At 47.8% G+C, this 20,675-nt stretch overlaps 1 protein-coding gene across 5 annotated transcripts in view; it reads right to left on the minus strand.

The window, feature by feature from the left end:
- The window catches only part of KIAA1328, a 197,215-nt gene extending 188,702 nt beyond the window's left edge, over nucleotides 1-8,513 (minus strand). Inside the window, exons 1-4 of one of the 5 annotated variants that reach the window (XM_081929767.1) lie at nucleotides 8,414-8,488; nucleotides 5,853-5,888; nucleotides 3,778-3,822; nucleotides 3,395-3,534 (exon numbers count right to left, since the gene is read on the minus strand). In XM_081929767.1, coding sequence (XP_081785893.1) covers nucleotides 3,395-3,534; nucleotides 3,778-3,822; nucleotides 5,853-5,888; nucleotides 8,414-8,471 — 279 coding nt within the window. In that variant the 5' untranslated portion in view covers nucleotides 8,472-8,488. Of the gene's footprint in view, nucleotides 1-3,394; nucleotides 3,535-3,777; nucleotides 3,823-5,852; nucleotides 5,889-8,413 lie in introns of all 5 variants that reach the window. The other 4 variants (XM_081929768.1, XM_081929770.1, XM_081929769.1 and 1 more) reach the window with 4 other exon arrangements.
- Between the last annotated feature and the right edge of the window lie 12,162 nt (nucleotides 8,514-20,675).

Below are 20,675 nucleotides of genomic sequence, written 5' to 3' on the forward strand. Positions count from 1 at the left end.
CAAGCCAGAAATGACCGACAGCTCTTTAAGCCATGAAGGGAACTTTGCTAAAGGACGTACAGAGCAGAATGAGAGGCATGGCATTGCCATGAGTGAGAGGAGGAGAGGAGGGCGTAAGGCTGAGGGTACCAACTGCTTGTTTATGCGATCTCAACCATGCCAGTAGGTCATTCTGCTTTGACCAAAACTAGGTTCGCACAGTCTTCTCTATGTTCTGGTGTTTGCTGCTACTTTGTGCAGAGAACAGCATAGTAAACAGCATGGCTTCTTCTTCAGCTTGACATTTGAGGTGGAATCTGGCAGCTGAAGCAGCATCCCAAAACAAGAAGGATTTACCAAGCCACCAAGATCCACAGGATTCAGGCAGAAATGCCCCTTCTTTCGCTTCTGAGGTTATGCAATAAACCACGGGTGTCAAACACAAGGCCCGCGGGCCGAATCCAGGCCGCCAGACCTCGTCATGTGGCCCGTGTAGCCGCCGCCGGCCACCAGCCTTCACCTTTTATTCTCGCTTTTTTTTTGACACAAGAAAGTCGCCTCTTCAGCGCATGCGCGGCAGCCTACAAGCCAGAGAACATCTGCCCTCTAGCGGCACCGGCCGTTCTACACAGGAAACCTCCACTTTACATGCATTCAGGAAACCTCCACTTGTTTTTATATTGAGCACATGCCATCCTGTGATGTGACAGATCCAACGGCTGCCTGAACCCTTCTCTCCTGTACTTTAAGTACATATGATGTATGGGGGGGGAGGGGGTCTGCTTATTAGGGGGGGTCTGCTTATTAGAAGGGTCTGCTTATTATTCTGCTGATGCGGCCCCCGATGAATTTGAGTTTGACACCCCTGCAATAAACTCTCAGAAAGAATCCCGCACGAGAACAGAGAAGATACAGGCAAAAAATTCACCACAGTTCCTGCACTTACTCTCCAGGAAGGTCTGCCTGGTGACAACATTAACAACCTTTCAGCACCAGGCTAATGGGGAGGGGATTTCGTGGATGCCACAAGAACTACAACTGGTGACCCCAGATGTACCTCCTTCTCCTTGGAGTTGGATGAAATGGGATTATAATGCTTACTGCTGTTTCTGTATTTATTTTTGTCAGCCTCGTTTGTGCAGGTTCTCGTTGCTATTTGCTTGTGTTCCTTTGGTGGTGAGTAAAGTTGTTTTTGCATGTGTCCTTTTATTTAAAATGCATCTCTGCGTTACTTGTGGGGCATAGGAATTTGTTCATTTTTTCCCTTCAAAATATAGTCTGGCCCCCCCAAGGTCTGGGGGGACAGTGGACCGGCCCCCTGCTGAAAAAGTTTGCTGACCCCTGGCCTAGGGTGTTGTTGCTTGTTTGTGATTGGCTGTGGTGAACTTTGTTTTCATGTGTGAGTGGGGTGGGTGGATGTTTTTGAATCAGGTTAGCAATATTGATTCATATGCTGTCAGTGGATTCTCGTCATTGTCTTGCTGGGCTGTGATATGATAAAGGGGAGCCATACCGGGGTAAAGGCATCTTCTTCTATTTGTCCCTTAGAGAGACATGTTACAGATAAAATACCTGCTTCACACCCTCAACCCTTGGGATAGGGTGGGAAACAAAACAATAAAAATAAATTGAAATATCAGCTCTTTTCTGAAATAGTGCTGTTCTTTTCGTTTGCACCACCCAATCAAATCACATCTTGATTTATGACTCAGCTACACCAGCCCAGCTGGGCAGCAATTGGGCAACAGTTCTTCTTTGGAAACAAGAGCTTTCACACTTTCCAATTTGCCCTGTAAGACAGATCAGCCTCAGGGAAAAGAAGAACTAGATGACTAATTGATTTAGTTGCTCCAGGTTCTTAAACTAATATATACTATGTTATTATAATCATCATCATTGGAGGGGGTGAGCTAACATGTAATATTCTCTTTCTGTGATCCCTGCTTTGTTGTTTTATAACTCACTATTGCTTCTTTAGACAGAGGCCCATTAGTCATAGCTATAAATTCAATAAAGGCAGCGTAAGGGTGCACTTTTACAGCAGCTCCTATACAACTGAAGTTTACGTCTTCCACTTTAGTGACACTGTAATGTATTCAAAAGGAGCACTGCTCACACTGAAGGCATAAACTGCTGTTGTCTGAGGGGACGATCTTTAACTCTCCGCCTCAATCTCTCACACAGCCATGGTTCTGCCCACGAGGAACTTGAAATGCTCTTTGCAAAAACATTCTGCTAGAGGGATGGTAACTTGCTGGGTAGAGTACATGGCTGGCACAAAGAAGGGGCGAGGCTTAATCCAAAGTAATTGTGTTCTATGTTATAAATCCAACACTGCTACTTGTTTCTTTTTGTTTTCCAATATATTTCTTATTAGCAAAACACACACACGTGTGTGTGTGTGTGTGTGTGTGTGTGTGTGTTGCAAGCAATTTTTTATTCTGAAAGTGCTGCCCAAAGAAAAAGGTTTGAGAACCACTGCCCTAGACAGCCACAGCTGGTGGAAGATAGCAGCCTTGGTGAACCAATGTCTGGCCCAATAAAGGGAAGCTTCTCAACAGAGAATGTGGGAGCTGATCACTGAAGAAGCTTGTCTTTGCCCCAAAGAGAAGAGAGACCTGCTGGGAGGAGGCAGCAAATCTCCAAAGAGAAGCACTGGGACACCTCACCAGTCAATCTACCCCCCCCCCCGTTGCCTTCCAGCCCCAAATAAGAGGAGCAGGACATGCCTCTTTTTGACAAATCCCTTGCAGCTGCCTGTTCATGCTGAAAGGCAGCTCATCTGTCACAACACTATACACAGCTGCAAGAACAGGCAATGACGGAGGTGTATCCAGAGTTTTGACTCCCTAAAAGAAGCTTTTAATCCTTAGGCACTGTGACAGAAACTGGTCCTACTTGCTCCATTCTGGCCCCAGGCTTGCAAGCGTTAATCTAGCCACAGTTACAAATGCTAAAGTAAAATTTTAGATGCCTGGACAAGGAAGATTTTTCAAGGCCTACACAATTACTTTATCTTTGCACCTTGAACGCCACAATGATTGCATGAAAAAGGTAGGGGAAAGGCTTCTAAGCCAGATACAAACAGCCACTTTTCAGCTGTGTGAGAATAGGAAGAGAGCAAGGGAGGCAAAAAAAGTCTGCATCAAAAGTCTGTATCCAATTGGACTGCCATCGCTGCCACCATCCAAGACCACGTTTACATTATATCTCATTTGTTTCAGTATTTTAACACTGCAAACTGCCCTGGATGCCTTGGTAGAAAGGCAGAATATAAATGTCATAAATAAATAAAACATTAAGTAAACTTCACATGGTCATCCTCCACAGGTTTACTCTGTCTTGCTGAGTTGAACGGACTTCCAGGTTACCTCTGCCACAGATTGCAGCCTCATTTGCCCTTCTCTGTACTAACCTGCTGCCCAGGTGATTGGCCTGCGCTTTTCCAGCCATCCATTGGAGCAGGAGCAGCAGCTGCAGGCACCTTTGCCTTCACGTCCACTTTCTGACCTTTCAGCAGGTGTCTTGCTCTAAAATTCCTTTCTGTGGAAATTCCTAGAGATTGAACAGACAAGATCAGGAAAACTTCCAACTTGTTCTTACAAAGCACCTCCCACACTGAAGCTTCCCACAAAAAAGAGGAAATGAAAACAGCACCCTACCCCACCACCCAAAAAAGCTTAAGCAGCAGCCCAGCCCAATGAAAAACTCTTAATGAACAAAAACAAACCAGCCCAGACTTGAGAAGGCCGAAGGATAACCCTGCCCAACACCAAGAACCCTGCACCTTGGACTTACTCTTCCCGTCAGGAGACAGGGGCCGAATGCTTGGTTCAAAGAGTCCTGCATGGTTACACCATAGACCAAAGATTAATTGTCTTTTTATAGACCCCAGTTATCACATCAGCTGCCTGACTATTCTCAACATTTTTATAAGAATAAGTTCAATTATTTTGTACACCAAACAGATTTTTAATGGCTTTGGAGGTACTTGATAAAATTTTATAATTCCATGAGCAACTAGCTTATCCTTCTCCCTACCATTTCTTTTACAATTATGAAGTTGACAATCACAACACAGAACCAAAGACCAGGGAGAGGAGTAGAGAGGAGGACAAGACTAATTTTTGCTGCCTTGTTCCTATACTCTTCACAAGGCAATTAGAGAAAGTTCCCTTACTTCTGTCATTTGGGGCTGGAACATCCTATAGTATGTAAACATAAAAGTAAAGGGACCCCTGACTATTAGGTCCAGTCGTGGCCGACTCTGGGGTTGAGGCGCTCATCTCGCTTTATTGGCTGAGGGAGCCAACGTACAGCTTCCGGGTCATGTGGCCAGCATGACTAAGCCGCTTCTGGCGAACCAAAGCAGCGCACAGAAACGCCGTTTACCTTCCCACCGGAGCGGTACCTATTTATCTACTTGCACTTTGACGTGCTTTTGAACTGCGGGAGCTCACCCCATCACGGGGATTCAAACCGCCAACCTTCTGATCGGCAAGTCCTAGGCTCTGTGGTTTAAACCACAGCGCCACCCGCGTCCCCCTCTAGTATGTAATTCACTACATATCAATGTGGGGTGGCTGCTTTGGCATAGCCAAGCTTCCCTCTGGCTTTGAAGGGCCCACCCAGCACCCAAGAAGTGGGTGGGTGGCAGCAATCAGCACGATACAAAGAGACTGCAAGCTGATCAACCAGGGCTGATCTACTGAATCATCTGCCTGCAGAAGAGAACTTCTCGGATATGAAACATGGAGAAAATTAAGGCATAGAACATTCATCTACCTTCAAGAGCCATATGTTTCTTGACATGGCACTAACTTCAACTTCTAAGGGTCAATACAGAGAACACATTTTCACACAAACAGGAACCGTCTCTGGGGCTGACAAAAAATATGTATCATCGGAGCAGATAGCACGTTGGAGTTGCTGTCAGCTGGGTTAAGATGTTGAAATTATCTAGGGATTTCCCCCCCTTTTTTCAGTAAAAACAGTCAGAATATAAAAGCAGGTCAAAGTAGGCCAACATCCTCTGCCTCACCTTCTCTGATACCTCTGAGTAAGGAAGGGCCAATTGGGAATTGGCTAGGCAGGCAAATGAAACTCAGAGCCCAGCTCTAATTCATCAGGAAGTCAGTGCATACAATGAAATTATTCAGAGTTTGATCTATATACTCTCAGGGTAGGGCCAGAAGGAACATGATGCCACGACCTATCGGAAGCTGAGCAGGTCTGGGTCTGGTTAGTGCTGGTTAGAGACTGCCTGAGAATCACAGGTGCATGCATGCTACCTTGGGCTCCATGATGGAAGAGAAGATTAAGTGCAAGTAAATAAACATGAAAATAGAGCAGCTAGAGATCAAATGTTGCTAAATGACAGCTTTAAGCCATTTCTCTAGCTCTAGGAGGAGCACCTAACGGCTGGCTGCCAACCTGTGAAAATGAGATGGTGGTGCCTAAAAGCACGCCGTGATTTTTCAAGCCCCCCTAAAGGACCTGAAACAGTTGTATCCCTAAGTTATCATTTGAACTCTCTTACTTCTAGCTCTCTCCCCAAAGTTACAAACAGACCCCTGCTGTAAACAAAAATTGTCCTTTTCCCTTATGGGGTATCCAAGAGCCCATATAGAGTCCCTATTGGTAGGAGAGAATAACAGAGAATAACCAGAGAATATTGAGAAGCAAAGCAGCTAGTAAGCTTGATCCTTATTGATCTGTTGCAACAGGGTGCTCCAAAGTTATAACCTGTTGCTCCAAAGTTGCCAAGATAAAAGTGAATGTGCCGTATGCACAGAGTGAATCCGAATCAGGTCCTGGCCAAATTCACTATCCAACAAGTCAAGTTAAATTTGGCAACCATTCAAAGATCATACCTGGGACATAGACAGGCGGTTGCTCTTCGTCAGAAACTGAATGCAATTTCATTCAAGGAAAGAAAGGGCAAAAGGTTTGTTCCATTCTACATTTTACACTCTGGAAATATTATACAGTGGTACTTTGGTTTACAACCATAATCCATTCCGGAGGTCCGTTTGTAAACCAAAACAGGTTGTAACCCAAGACATGCTTTCGCCAATGTGGCCTCCAAAAAAAAGTTGTGTGTAATAAAAAAAATAGATTGTAATTCAAAAATGTTCGCAAACCGGGACACACACTTCCAGGTTTGACGTGTTTCTATTCCAAAACGTACGCAAACCAGACTGTTTGAAAACCAAGGTAACACTGTAGTCTGAACAATATTCTGCAACAAAATAGAAAGTTCAGAAGCAGCAAAACACTGACCAGGAGACTACCAAAGCAGACATTTCTGTAAATCCACTTTGTTATTACTCTTAAACAGACCTCATTTAAAAGGTTGTCTTTTATTAAAGACCCTGTAACTAGCTCAATCACAGAGACAATGAGCCACATTTATTTGTATTAGCCTTGATTATAAAAGCAACTCCTGGAGGCTATACAGACTCTGATTACGGACACAGAGAGACTAAGCTTTACACGCACACATTTTTTTAAAAGCTATCTGGGGCTCTTACAAGCAGGTACTGGTATTTGAGGATCAGAAGAGAAATCTGGGTAAACTGCACCCTAGTCAAGACCATAACCTGGGACCCTTCCCTGTTGTATCATCCAGATTGCCATCAGACTGTATATCTTTAGCAGTCACCCATCAACTCATGGTGGATTCAATTAAGTTAATAACAGCCCATTGCCAACTATTGGCAGCAAGTTACATCCAAGAAGTTGTTCTCTGCACATCATCTCTTCTAGATGCTGAAAGGAAGTTCTTACTCTGCCCCAGTGGGCCAGAGGGGAGCAACCAAATGGAGGCTAAAATCCATTTGGAAAGATTTAGTGTAAATACATCAGCCGAAGACCTATGTATGCAAGTTAGTTTATAAAAGATGTGAGCATAATAATACCAAACAGAAATCAACAAACAGATTATATATAAATGAATTCTGGGGAAGAGAACAGTATATCAGAATAATGAGAGAAAGGAACAATATATGCAGATAATGATTACATGGAAAACAAAATAGCACGTTCATGCAATTACTTGCATATACTGTTCCTTATAAGGTACACTGCTCCCTTCCTCATGATTCATTTACATACAATATGCTGTTGATCTCTCTTTGATATCTTTAAGCTCACATCGTTCATGAACTAACATCCATTCACTTACCTTCTGCCAATATGTTTAAAATTATATTTTTGAAATAGATTTTAGCTTCTTGGGCCCACTTACTCTCATCCACCTCAACAGATTAATCTCATTTTCTCATCAGTTACATGCACTCAGAATGTGACTCTTTTAAGCTGGAGGTGAAAGATGTGTGCCCTTCCCCCAGACCCTTAAAGATGTTAGAATCATAGAACTGCAGAGTTGGAAGAAATCCTAAGGGTCATCTAGCCTAGCCCCATGAAATGCAGGAAAATGAAGGTGGCCCTTATGAGGATCAAACCTGCAACCTTGGCATTATTAGCACCACGCTCTAACCAACCGAGCTACCTAGTGCAGGATAGCCTTCTTTGGCAGAACTGTGATGCAAAGTCTCTAAAACCACTAACTTTGCCTCTGGGAGCCTGGAGGTCTGAGCCTCCATTTCTAGCTCTATACATATGACAATTTGGTGGCCGGGACCCTCAGTCGTTTCTGCTGCCAGTGGGACACCTAATTCTGCTGCCAAGGATCGAAAGGACACTAGGAGGGAGTGACAAATAGGCTATGGGTCTGTTTTGCAGGGTCACGAGACATGGGGTCACTTGGTGAAGGGGAGAGGCTATGGAGGCAGACGATATCATAAATAGGACACTTCCCCCAAGACATACAGGACACCTCAAGGACCATGCAATATACTTCTCCCCACCACCAGCCCCGTCTTCCCCGTGACGACAGCCAACAAAGTTACCAAAACTTCCACCAAAGGGAACCACAAAAGGCTGCAGCAGCTGAGAGTTGATGGGGAAAGCCGGGAAGCCCCGAGTTCAAGTCTCCGCTCAGCGCAACTATTAAGGTTACTACGCTGTGCACGGAATAGAGACTTCGAAGGAGCTATACGGGAATTTAATATACTAGCACTTGTACTAGAATATGAAGCAGCCCTGTTCAGCACTCTCTCTCTCCCTCAAGCGACGCTGCCCGCCCCCTCACAACAACCCCGCAGAGTGGGGCGAGGGGCGAGAGAGGGAGGGAGGCTGGCAGGCCAAGGTCCCCCCGCCCTGGGAGTGGGGGCTTCCCCCGTAACCCCCGGGTCTGGCTCCGCACTCGGCGGGGCGTCTTTCCTGAGGCAACGGAGGCGGCTCTCTGCACATGCTCAGGAACCACGGCAGCCTCACCATCGGCCCGCCGTCAAATTAGCCCCCCCCCGCTTTTCCTTCTCCTCCCGCCACGCCCCCCCCCCCCCGCGAGCCCCTCCTGAGGGAAGGATACGGTCCTTACTCCAACGAGCAGCTGCTTCCGGCCCCGGCCCCGCGGCCACATCCGCCATCTTGAAACAACCGCCACTCCCAGCGTCCCCCCGCCCTGCCACGCCCCCCACGCCCGACTCTGACCTCCCATTGGCTGACGGAACCCGGGCTTTGCCCAGATACGGCGCAAGTGACGCGCTGTCGTAGGAGCCGGCCAATGGGGAGGACTCGGAACGGACGGGGGGGAGATAGGGAGGAGGAGGAGGAGGTGGAGCCGGCTCTCCCGTTGCCTTCTGGGAGTCGTAGTGCTGGCTCTCCATTCCTTCCCCCTACAGAACGGCCGCCGAATGGAACTCAATGAAACGGAGGACCGCGTTTCCCCAAAAGCACCGCGGCGCGGCGTCTGAGCTACGGGATGCGAGAAGAGGCAAAAGACGTTAATCCAGTGCTCTCCCTCCCGTTTGGCTGCGCGTACAGGTGTGCGGGTGCAGGTGGTCAGGGGCTTATGCGGGAGGGAGGAAGAAGAGGATGGAGGAGAAGGCCCTGCGCAGCGTGAGCAGCTCCAGCATCCTAGGTAAGGTGGAGGCGGAGGTGGCATCCCTGGTTGCCATGGAAACGGCCGAGGGATGGAGCCGCAAAGAGCCTTTCTTCACTCTCTTGTTCATTGCATGGCGCTTTCCCCTCAAATCAGCCCTGTGAGGGCGGCCAGGCTGACCTATATTTTCCTATATTTTTCCTCACCACAGCCCTGTGAGGGAGGCCAGGCTGTCCTATATTTTCCTATATTTTTCCTCACAAAAGCCCTGTGAGGGAGGCCAGGCTGTCCTATATTTTCCTATATTTTCCCTCACAACAGCCCTGTGAGGGCGGCCAGGCTGACCTATATTTTCCCTCACAACAGCCCTGTGAGGGAGGCCAGGCTGTCCTATATTTTCCTATATTTTTCCTCACAACAGCCCTGTGAGGTAAATTCTTCTCCCCTCCCCCACCTTCCCCAACCTCCTTTCCCTCAAGACTTTCCCTTCTGGTTTTCCCTTGGCAACCCTTTCCTGTTTTGTGGGGCCCATTGCAGTAGGTAAAGGTAAAGGTACCCCTGCCCGTACGGGCCAGTCTTGCCAGACTCTGGGGTTGTGCGCCCATCTCACTTAAGAGGCCAGGGGCCAGCGCTGTCCGGAGACACTTCCGGGTCACGTGGCCAGCGTGACATCGCTGCTCTGGCGAGCCAGAGCCGCACACGGAAACGCCGTTTACCTTCCCGCTGGTAAGCGGTCCCTATTTATCTACTTAGGACCCCCTCCTAAAGTGGCTCTCTGCGATCAACCTAGCTTCCTTCCGGGCTTGAGAATCTCCGCAGCCAGTTATTTCCTCACAGCCTAACCTTCCTCCCAGGGTCGTTGTGATGACAAAATGTGGGAGAAGATAACAACGTTCAACATCTTGCACTCCTCTGAGCAAAAGTGGGAAATAAATGTATGAACAAAAATGTGCCAGGGCTACTTATTTTATTGCAAGTTTACCTCCAAGGAGCCCAATGTGGCATAGATGGTTCTCTCCCTCCTCATTTACCGTAATCACCGCAACAACACTGTGAGGTAGGTTAGACAGGCACTGACTGAGACCCACCCACCCCCCGTCACCTAGTGAACTTCACGGCCATGTGGGGATTCAAACTCTGGTCTCCCAAGTCTCAGCCAACACTCTAGCCACTGCACCACACTGCCTCTCCTTTGACCTTAAAAGGTAAAGGTACCCCTGCCCATCAGGGCCAGTCGTGACCGACTCTAGGGTTGCGCGCTCATCTGGCTCAAGAGGCCGGGAGCCGGCGCTTGTCCGCAGACAGCTTCCGGGTCACGTGGCCAGCGTAAGCCGCAGCTGGTGAACCAGCGCAGCACATGGAAACGCCGTTTACCTTCCCGCTGGAGAGCGGTCCCTATTTATCTATTTGCACTTTGGGGTGCTTTCGAACTGCTAGGTTGGCAGGTGCTGGGAGCGCACCCCGTCGTGGGGATTCGAACCGCGACCTTACGATCAGCAAGTCCTAGGCACTGGTTTAACCCACAGCGCCACCCGCGTCCCTAAACCGGTGACCTCTGGGAGATTTGGAGCTGAGGTCACCGGCTTTGACCTTGCTATGGCATAAAATCCTGCCTGGACCGTCTCATGTTTTGGACCTGACCTTCAGAACACTTGCCCCCCAAAATAAGTTACTTTTGCTTGGAGGGAAAATACCTGCTCCTTTTTCCTTTTTTTAAAGGACTGCCTTCTCCAAAGTGTACATGGCTCTTTTAATAGTGTAATCTTCTGTTTTGCCCTTGGGATATTTCTAATCTAACATCCAGGCTTTTAAGACAGAATTTCCCGTTTGATCTAGGATTTGGTTCAGGCCCCTTCAGAACCTGCCGCTCACTTATCCCTCGAAACCTTTGTGCAACCTCCGTCCCCCGTCCTGCCTGTGTTCCCTTTGATCTCAGGAGAACCAAATTTATTCTGTTTATAATTTGCTGGCTTGTTAAATGCTCCCGTGGCAGTGGTGCGGAGGAGGAAGGCCCCGCTGGATGACTGGCCCTTTCCATAAAGGAGATCTGTATTTTCGTATTAAGGCTGGAACTAAATGATTTTAGGCGTGAACCCCAGAATAGAGCACCGGAGACTGTTTTGCAGGGAGCCCAGGGGGATGAACTAAATGACCTAACAGGATTTCCCCCCATCTTTTACCTTTGATGCTTCAAAGGCTCCCTAAGGGTGGGGCCCCCTATCTGTCCTCTTCTATTTTCCATGCAGAAACCTAAGATCTGCCTGCTTGATAGCTTCCAAACACCGTGGGCTGTGCAGCGACTTTCTTCCTCTAATTCCGTCTTCCCCAAAACCAGTGACCTCTGGGAGATTTGGATCCGATGGAAGCTGTAATGCAGTGGTGTTATGGACCGGCTGGATGCAGAGAAGTGGTGGGAGGCACAAGCTGGGGAACCCCCAAGGGAACCCCCAGGGGAAGAAGGCTCTTGGAATCAGAATCAAAGAAAACCCCCAACTACTATGACCCAAATTATCTCAGGGCCTTCCTGATTCCTAGTTCTTCAAGCACTGAGAATCTCTGGTGCTTCCCAGCACCCCCCGTTTCATCCAGTCTTCACTTGGGATGTACCCTTTAGTGTGACAAGCCAAGCCCTGTGGAACTCCCTGCTACTAGGGGTTTGTCAGGGACCAGCCCTCCCTTCCTTCAGAGATCTTTGGAAAGCTTTGTTTGGTTGTACGTTTACAAACTCAGTTAGAGGTGTGAGCTTGCTTTTGTCGTGTAATGTTACTGATATTAGGTGTAATTTGAGACAAACATATGCCTATCAACAGAAAGAAAGCTTTCTCTTTTCTGATGTTACATATTTGTTAGAGTTCAAAATCCCTCTTCGCAACAACAGGTCATGGAGAACTGTAGAATAATAGCAAATGCTCCTGAAAAGAAGCATGCATGCAGTTTCTGGCAATATTCCCAAAAATTATTTTTATACTATACTGAAATGTTTAATTTTTTATTTTATTTTCCCCGCCACACTTGCCATTCTCCCCTGCCACCCCCTTTGAGAAACACTACTCCCAGGGGTGTTGGACATGTCCCCACCAATTATTCTCCCTCTGTTAAATTGGGCTATAATGATGAACTGAAGAATCAGGGGAATCTCACCTGCTGCTGGGTCCTGCTTTGAAGAGCACCCTCCGTGTGTGCGACGCACCCTTCCTCTCGATGCTGCCGCTCTGATAGCTGTTAGTTTAGGAGGCACGAGTTTTCAGGGCATGTAATCCAGGGCAGCAGAGAACCGGACATAGCAATGACATCAGGCAGCAGGCAGGCAGCTCAAGAAGAGGAGCAATGCAAACCTGGACAGAGCTGGCTCTGCGGATGCAAAGTTATAGATGCAGCAGGGCAAGGGGTCAGTCTTGACATAGGCCGACAAGAATGCTGAGGGGGAGAGATGATAGGGCTCTCAGACAACAGCTGGATACTGCAGGCCTGTTTCTGTCCATCTGGGCCAAGCAAAGTATAGGAGAAAGACAAATGTTGGAAGCAGTATAACGGACAAGAGGGCCAGCTGCACATCAAGGCTTCTTTGTTTATTAAATTTGTACACTGCCCTACACCCACAGGTCTCAGAGTGGATCACAATATAAAACCACAGTATGAAAAGCACAAAATACAAGTTAAAAATAAAAACAAGAACAAGAACAAACCAATAACAACCTCTCTTGTTTGCAGGCTAGCACACTCCACAAAGCAAGGATGCCCTCCAGATGTTGGGAAAGGATTGTAGTTTAATGGTAGAACATCTGCATTACACGCAGAAAGTCCCAGGTTCCATCTCCATCATTTGCAGGTAGAGAGCTTCCCTGCCTGAAACCCTGGAGAGCATCTGGACCCTGGAGACAATGGTGAACTAGGAGGCCCAACAGTCTGGTTGAGCATAAGGCAGCTTCCTATGTCCCAGTGTTGCAGTAGTCCAACTCCCATTTCTGCACGTATAGAATCCTAGCTTCTATTGTTACATACAGAAACAACTTTAGCTAATTATAACTGAGCGCAGGTCACCACAACCAAAAACTGCAGTATCTAGCTCACCTTGCAATGATAAACCCTAAATTGAGACAAGACAATTTAAGGAAAATTCACCAGAAACTATTTATTGTTAGTGGCTGCGTACATGCCATAATATTACAGCACATGACCCCCCCTCCCCCCCAAGAATCATGGGAACTGTAGTTTAAACCTAAACACAGTGCTATAGGTCCCAGTGCAACACATGACTGGCTTATCCTAGAGATCACTGCATGCAAAAACTTGCGGTGCCAGAAGATGTTGAGCCTAATATTTACCCTGAAATCCCAACCACCTTTGCCCAGGACAGTGTAAGACACCCTGGACTCTGTCATTCAAACAGTTACGTTGAGACTCAGTTAAATTGTCCTGTACCCTAGGACCCCTCTTTTCAGGTTTGTCTAGATCACGGAGCACCAATTGGTGGAACAGTGTGATAGATGGGTTGGAATTAGGTGGAAGGAAGATAGATTTGGGTTTAAATTGCTATAAAGGCTGATCATTAGATCCAAACATATCATGTAGCTTGATATTGTGCACGAGCTTTTACACGCTTTCTGCTGTGGTGCGAAAGGCATTATAACGAGGCTTGGGCACAAAACCCAGTCCTAGCTGTAAAACCTGTTCTTCCTCCGATGTTGAGGTGCGGGATGAGTTGTAGACTATTAATATCTCTTCCTTTGCAGGGTACGTCTGCCCCCTTGAAAATCCTGTTTATCGTTTCTGAATCTGTTTCTGGAGTAAAGGACGTAAAGTGGAATATCGTTCATCTATGGCCGACTGCGATGTGATGCTAAGAGTCATTAGCAGACCTGGTTACGTTAAAAGACCTGGGTCTAGAGTCAAGCTAGTTACTTATCCAGACCTCATGGCGAGTTATTTTTGCTGAGTTGCTCTTCAGATGCCCTTATGTCCAAAGGGGCTCCAAGTGAGCTAACCAACCGGCGGGCCATTTCCCCTCTTGCAGGATGGCTTTCTTCTTAAAGAAGAAGAAGAAAGGTTCATCAAAAGTTTCTCCAGTTAATTTACAAGAGTGTGTTGCCCAGGACCCTGCTGCCCAAAGAACATACCAACTCTTGCCAGTGCTGGTGAAGCCTCCTCAAGCACGTGCAGAGGCCTGGAGGAAGAACCAAGTCCAGCCAGTTGTTTTCCCTGAGTTACTACAGCACCAGGCCAGTACAGTTCAGCGTGTCAGCAACAGACCAGATGAAAAGCATTCTGGGCCAGTGTTCCCAGGTTAGTAGGCAGAACCAGATCCCTTTCGGGTTCCTCTTTTCAAGGCCTGCATCATACGAGGCTGGTGTCTCTCTTGGTTTCCTTTTATCTCTGGGCACAAGCCCCACCCACCCCACCCCTGAATAAACATAGTTTAGAGGTCCCGGGCCCTAAGGAAGTCAGATTATCCTCTACCAGGGCCAGGGCCTTCTCAGTGATGGCTGTGACCTGTTGGAATGCTCTGTCCCATGAGACCAGAGCCCTGCAGGATTTAACCTCCTTCCGCAGGGCCTGTAAGACAGAGCTATTCTGCCTTGCTTTCAATTTGAAGTGATATTTTATTCCCCTTCCCTCCCTCTCCCCTTTTTATGAAGATTACCTGCTCTGGGATCCCACACCTAATTCTCCCCTGGTCTCCTCACTGGCCCAAGTAGGACTAATTTAGCCAGCTAGCCCTGGTGATCATCTAATGTTTATTGGATGGATTTTCCCCCTAAATTGATTTTTGAATTTTGAATTTATTATTCATGTTTCATACTGTATTTTATGCTTTTTTGTTGTTGCATAAATTAAGTGTTTTAATTTTGTTCTTAGCCGCCCTGAGCCCGGTTTTCTGAACCAGGAAGGGCGGGGTATAAATAAAAAATTATTATTATTATTATTATTATTATTATTATTATTATAGCATGTCCATGGCTACAGCCTGTACACAAAAAAATCACGCATTCACAGTTGCGTGGGGCCACAATGGCGCAAAAATGTGGTTACAAAGCACGGATCCACATAGATCCTCAGGATTTTTGCATTGGGCTGCTTCAAACTCACCGTCAAATCACATGTCTGTGGCCACAGCATGAACCACAAAAATCATATATCCACTGTTTCGTTCAGAAGATTTTTTTTTTCTTGTTTTCCTCCTCTACAAACTAGGTGCATCTTATGGAGCGAAAGATACAGTTTTAGTTTGGCATTTGTGTTCCCTTTTAATAAGAATAAGTGCTGGGGAGGCCAGAGATTCACACTGTGGCCTGAAATAACAAGGTGGAGCCAGTAGTCTTCCCAGAGCTGGTACAGCCAGACCAGCACCCTTCAGCCGGTCAACAGAAGGCCAGACTCCAGGCAGCAGCAGCACTTGTCCCTGCTGAAAACGAAGAGCCCCAAGGATTCTGGGCCAGTGTTCCCAGGTGAGTAGGCAGAACCAGATCCCTTTCGGGTTGCCCGTGGCAAGGCCTGCGTCATACAAGGCTGGGGTCTCTCTTTGTTTCATTGATCTCTGGGCACAATTCCCACCCACCGCACACCTCCTTTTTAAAGAGACATGTAACATGGAGCAGGGACTTCTGGGTGGCTGGCCCTCTTCTGCATTGCTGAGGATTGGACTAGGTGGCCCCGCAGGTCCCTTCAGATGCTACAGTTCTATGATCCCTGTTCAGATACGGCATGCATCCACTCATCGCAACAGTCGAGAAGCCCTCTGACAAAGAACTTGCCCTGTTTTTTCACATATAAGATGAGGTTTTTGTGGAGTATGGTGGTTAAAGGGTTAACCCCTAGTGGTGACCTGTATCTGGGGGTGGAGCTTCGTTTGGGAAGCTGCGTCAGTTCTTTGTCTGTAAGTTACAGTACTTTCAGTTTTCACACTGTGAGACACAGAGCGTGTGTTTTGTGCTCCGGCACAGAGATTGTCTCCAAGTTCTGATGGATTTATTGCTTGTAAATGAACGCTATTAAAGAGAGAAGAACAGCTTGTGGACTCTTCCTTACTCTTTCTCATACGGAGGCAACGCTGCGACTCTACTGCTTAATGTAGCTCCTGACTAAAGCCCGCACTGAGAAACACAGCAGAAGTTTTGCGCAGAGGGAGTGTACTGGACACGCAGTTATTCACAGGTTATGGGAAGTAACATTTCTTTTGCCGGATGTGAGAAGAGACCACAAGGAAAGAGGCCAGCTTTGAACTCCTGCCTGAGAAGGGGGCAGTCCTGAGTTTGCTGGTGAAGCAGGAGCTTGCAGCAGACTACATCTTCAGAGGACCAGCTGGCAGAAGCATGAGTAAAGCTTATAAGCCCCGGGGGAAGATGGCGCAGACTCAAGAGGCTTTTAACGTGCCCTTTGGGAAGCTAACTGGCCCCAACTGGGATGAGTGGTCCGTCAGAATGAAGTACTGGCTGCTGGGAGAACAGCTCTGGTCTTGCATGCATCCCCCACTACCTCAAGCTGCTGGGAAAGCTAGTGAGGCTGTGCTGGTCCCGGGGGGGTTACCGTGTGGCATGGTCTGAGTCAGGTCCTGGGTCGAGGATCTGGAGGCTGTCTGTCAAGGGTGAAGCGGTGTCCAAGGCAAGAAGCTGGGTATGGTCAGGAACTCCAGAAGAGCAGATCAGAGTGCTGGCAGGAACAGGTTTCCAGCGATGTTGCTCCCACAACCTGGGACTGGGCTGACTGGCCTTTATCTCCTCTGGGGCCTAGGGCAGTCCCCGCCCACAGGTGACTCGCCTCTCCTGGCCTTCCCCTGACAGGGCTGGGAGAGGAGCACCTGCAGGCAACGGGTCCTCAATCACCTCCGGAGCCAGAGTGGATTCATCTGGTGTCTGCTCCTGAAGATCCGACACAGGTGCGGGCCCTTCAAATTCAAGGCCCTGCCCCAGCTCAGCCGGCCTTGGAGGCAGGGACTCCTGTGCAGGCTATGATTCTTCAGGTTCAGCCTCTGAATCAGATTTCCAGGCCATCACAGAGACAGATGTGGCTGCAGCTCTGGAAAAGGAGCAGTGGGTGCTGGGCATACTAAAAGCAAGTGTGGATGCTTGGCTTTTGCCTCATGTAGAGGGCATTAAGGAGTCCCGGGTCGCTTGGCAGGCACTGGAGAAGGCGTTTGTAGCCACAGTGGGAGCCAAAGACCGAGAGGGTACTGTGAGCCCAATGAGGGCTGAAAGGAGCCCAGCGAGGGCTGAAGGCAATGTTCCTGGAAGCTGTTCCTATGCTTCAATACATCTGTGCGATGAACAGGGAGAGAGGCAGCGAGCTGGGAGGAAAGCAGTGGCAAGCTGTTCCTCAGGAAGCTGGGCACCCAGGAATGGGGGTGCAGACAGCAGCTGTAAGAGCTCTGTTAAAGCCAAAGTCTCCAAGAGTTGTTTTCGCCGTGAGAGCTGTTCTACAGAGGCTCAGGAATGCAAGGTCAGCCAACAGAGAAAGCAGATAAGCAACGGTTCTCAGACAGCAAAGCTTGAGAACACCGGCAGAGGCCCTAGTGGGGGCGGAAGTGTTTCCATGGCAACATTGGAATGTCAACAATCAGCCACTCTCTCTGTTATCTTGAACAATGGAGCGACTCACGCTCTAGTGCCATCTGGTGGGCTTCTTCAAAATTGCAAGTCTGTGAAAAGTGGACGATATGTGTCATTGGCTGATGGATCGAAGAGACAGTTAACTGAGACTGGCATGTTGTATTGTTCTTTTCTAGATCATGGTCCAAGCTTTTGTGGTTCCTGAGATCACCAACTGTCTTTTAAGTGTGTCCACTCTTGTAGCTGATGGCTTCAGTGTAAAGTTTGCAAATAACGTGTTCTTTTTTCAGGGATGGGAAGAAGCTATACAGTACTAAGTGCAAAGATAGGCTGTTCATGGTGGAGATGCCTATTGCTAATTTTGCTGTTGCTGAACCCCCTGAAGAGGCACAAGTGCAGTGCGCAAATGTGCCACCACACAATGGTTGTGTACATCTTTGGCACAGGAGATTTTCCCACACAGGGTGGTCCTACATTAAAAAAGCACCAGAAAATACTGAGGGGTGTAAGTTTAAGGGATGTGACAAGTTCTTAGATTGCAGAGCCTGTAAACAATCTAAGGTAACCACATGCACATATCCTAGATCCACTAGAACAGGGATCTGCAACCTTTAAGATAAAAAGAGCCACTTGGACCCGTTTCTGAAGGGGAAAAACCTGGGAGCCGCAAAACCATTGTGACATTTTAAACAAATATATCTCCGGAGCCGCGATCTGACAGTGGGCGGGAAGGTGACGTCGGGATGGTGTGTGACTAACGCTCGCACCGCCCCCATGCGACGTCACAGCCAGTACAGCACCCGCCACAGTGGGGAGTGTCGGGGCACACAATGCGCTTCCTCCCCTCGCTAGTATCTGCCCCGGAGCCGCGGCAGAGGTGTAAAAGAGCCACATGCAGCTCCGGAGCCACGGGTTGCAGATCCCTGCACTAGAAAGACCAGCAGGCCCTTTGAGCTAGTCCATGCAGATTTGTGTGGCCCCATGCAGGTAGCGTCTTTGGGTGGATCCAAACACGTTCTGTTGCTGATCGATGATTTTTCGAAAAACTAATGGATTTTTACAATCTGACACAAGAGCGAGGCTGCTGCGTTGATGAAAGATTGGATCACAGCAGTAGAGTTAAGATTTGCACGAGATTGGTGTCCTTCCAAAGTGATAGAGGGGCAGAATTCACTGGGTCTGCGCTGCAGAATTTCTTCCGACAGAAGGAAATTAGTCACAGGCTAACAGCACCGCAGAGTCCTCAACAGAATGGTGTTGCTGAGCATAAGAACAGAACACTGCAAGAGGCTGCGGCTGCCATGCTGTTTGACGCAGGCCTGCCACAGCGCTTTTGGGCCGAGAGTTATAAATGTGCGGCCTTTGTACAGAACAGAGTGTTCAATGCAAGTGTAGGGGATACACCCTATTTTCTGCTGCACGGTAAGAAGCCCAAGGTGGATTTCTTGCGTGTTTTTCGCTGTGAGGCATGGGTCCTCATTCCAAAGGACAATCGCAGAAAGGGTGAACCAAGAGAAGATGATCTTTGTAGGGTATGAACCTGGGTCCAAGGCTTGGCGTTTTGCATATCCAAGTGGCAATCAGTCTCAGCTGCTTATTAGCAGTAGTGCTGAGTTCTGTGAGCAAAGTGGGAAACACCTGCATGGGAACCCAGATGTTCTTTCAGAGCAGTTTGACTCAGATGAGGAAGAATTTGAGTTCAGTGCGCTTTCTGAGGTTTGCAGAGAGCTGGAGTTCTATGTGTGTTTGGTTCAAGAGATCTGCGGGCAGAACTGTTTGCCTGTCGTTTACGAAGACAATTAGCCTTGCCTCAAATTGGCAGAATCTGGGCAATTTAAGGCCAGGACCAAGCATCTAGACATTCATTTCCAGAATGTGTGTCAGAGTTTTCAAGAGGGATTAGATGCGCTGAAATACTGTCCCTCAGCCAAGAACCTCGCTAATGGTTTTACAAAACCATTGAACTTCCAGCGTCATGATGAGTTCTGTGAAGGTCTGTGTTTGGGGTAAGCTGTGTTGCTTGTTTCCCTCCAGATGCAGGGCATGAGGGGGTGTGGAGTATGGTGGTTAAAGGGTTAACCCCTAGTGATGTCCTGTATCTGGGGGTGGAGCTTCATTCGGGAAGCTGCGTCAGTTCTTTGTCTGTGAGTTACTTTCAGTTTTTACGCTGAGTGACGCTGAGACACAGCGTTTTGTGCTCCGGCACAGAGAACGTCTCCAAGTTCTGATGGATTTATTGCTTGTAAATAAACGCTGTTAGAGAAGAACAGCTTGTGGACTCTTCCTTACTCTTTCTCACACGGAGGCAATGCTGCGACTCTGCATACTGCTTAAGGTAGATCCTGACTAAAGCCAGCGCTGAGAAACACAGCAGAAGTTTTGCGCAGAGGGAGTGTACTGGACACGCAGTTATTCACAGTTTTCTACCCCAAAAATCATGTGTGAGATTGGGGTTCCTCTTATACATTGGTAGTGCTGAGGGGGGGACAGGCAGTTGGTTGTAGCCTCCAGGAGGAGGTTTCCAACGGTGATTTATTTGCTGTGGAAAGGGCTGTTGTTGATTGGCTGCTTCTGTGGCAATCAGGCAGTGCAATTTGATTAATGGCTACCCCCCTAAAAAAAAAAAGCTCAACAACAACCCTGGGCAATCCCCCCCCTCAAAAAAAGCTTAACAAGTCTTAGCAATTTCCCCTATTTTCTAAATATTGAGTACCCAAAAATAGGGGGCGTCTTATACACAGGGACATGTTATACACGGAAAAATACAACACCTTTCCCTCTCATCCGCCTTATTTACTCCTCTCTCTTTCTTTCTCTCTCTCTCTCTCAGGAACTCTCAGATGAAAACCTCGGGCAATTGTTGATAGGTAGGAAGATGCTGGGAGGAAGAACATTCAGAGAAACTTTGGAGATGATGGATGAGAGGGAAATTTTAGACACCATCCTCCAACACCCCCATCCACTTCCCCAGGTGTGTGTGATGCAGGTTGGTTGATTGAACTCATGAGCTTTCCCCTGTTTGTTATGAGGAAATATATTTAAATTATGGGGTTGCTAAAATGCATATACAGTACCTATAAAAATGTGACTGTCCAACGAGGCCTTACAAATAGGGGGGGGGGGGAGAAGGCAAGCAAAATGTGAGCTGAACTATTTAAAATTTTAAGATATGATGCTGTTATCGTTCTACACTCAATATGCCAGCA

This window comes from Podarcis melisellensis, assembly GCF_964234715.1.
Source record: "Podarcis melisellensis genome assembly, chromosome: 11".
NCBI lineage: Eukaryota > Metazoa > Chordata > Lepidosauria > Squamata > Lacertidae > Podarcis > Podarcis melisellensis.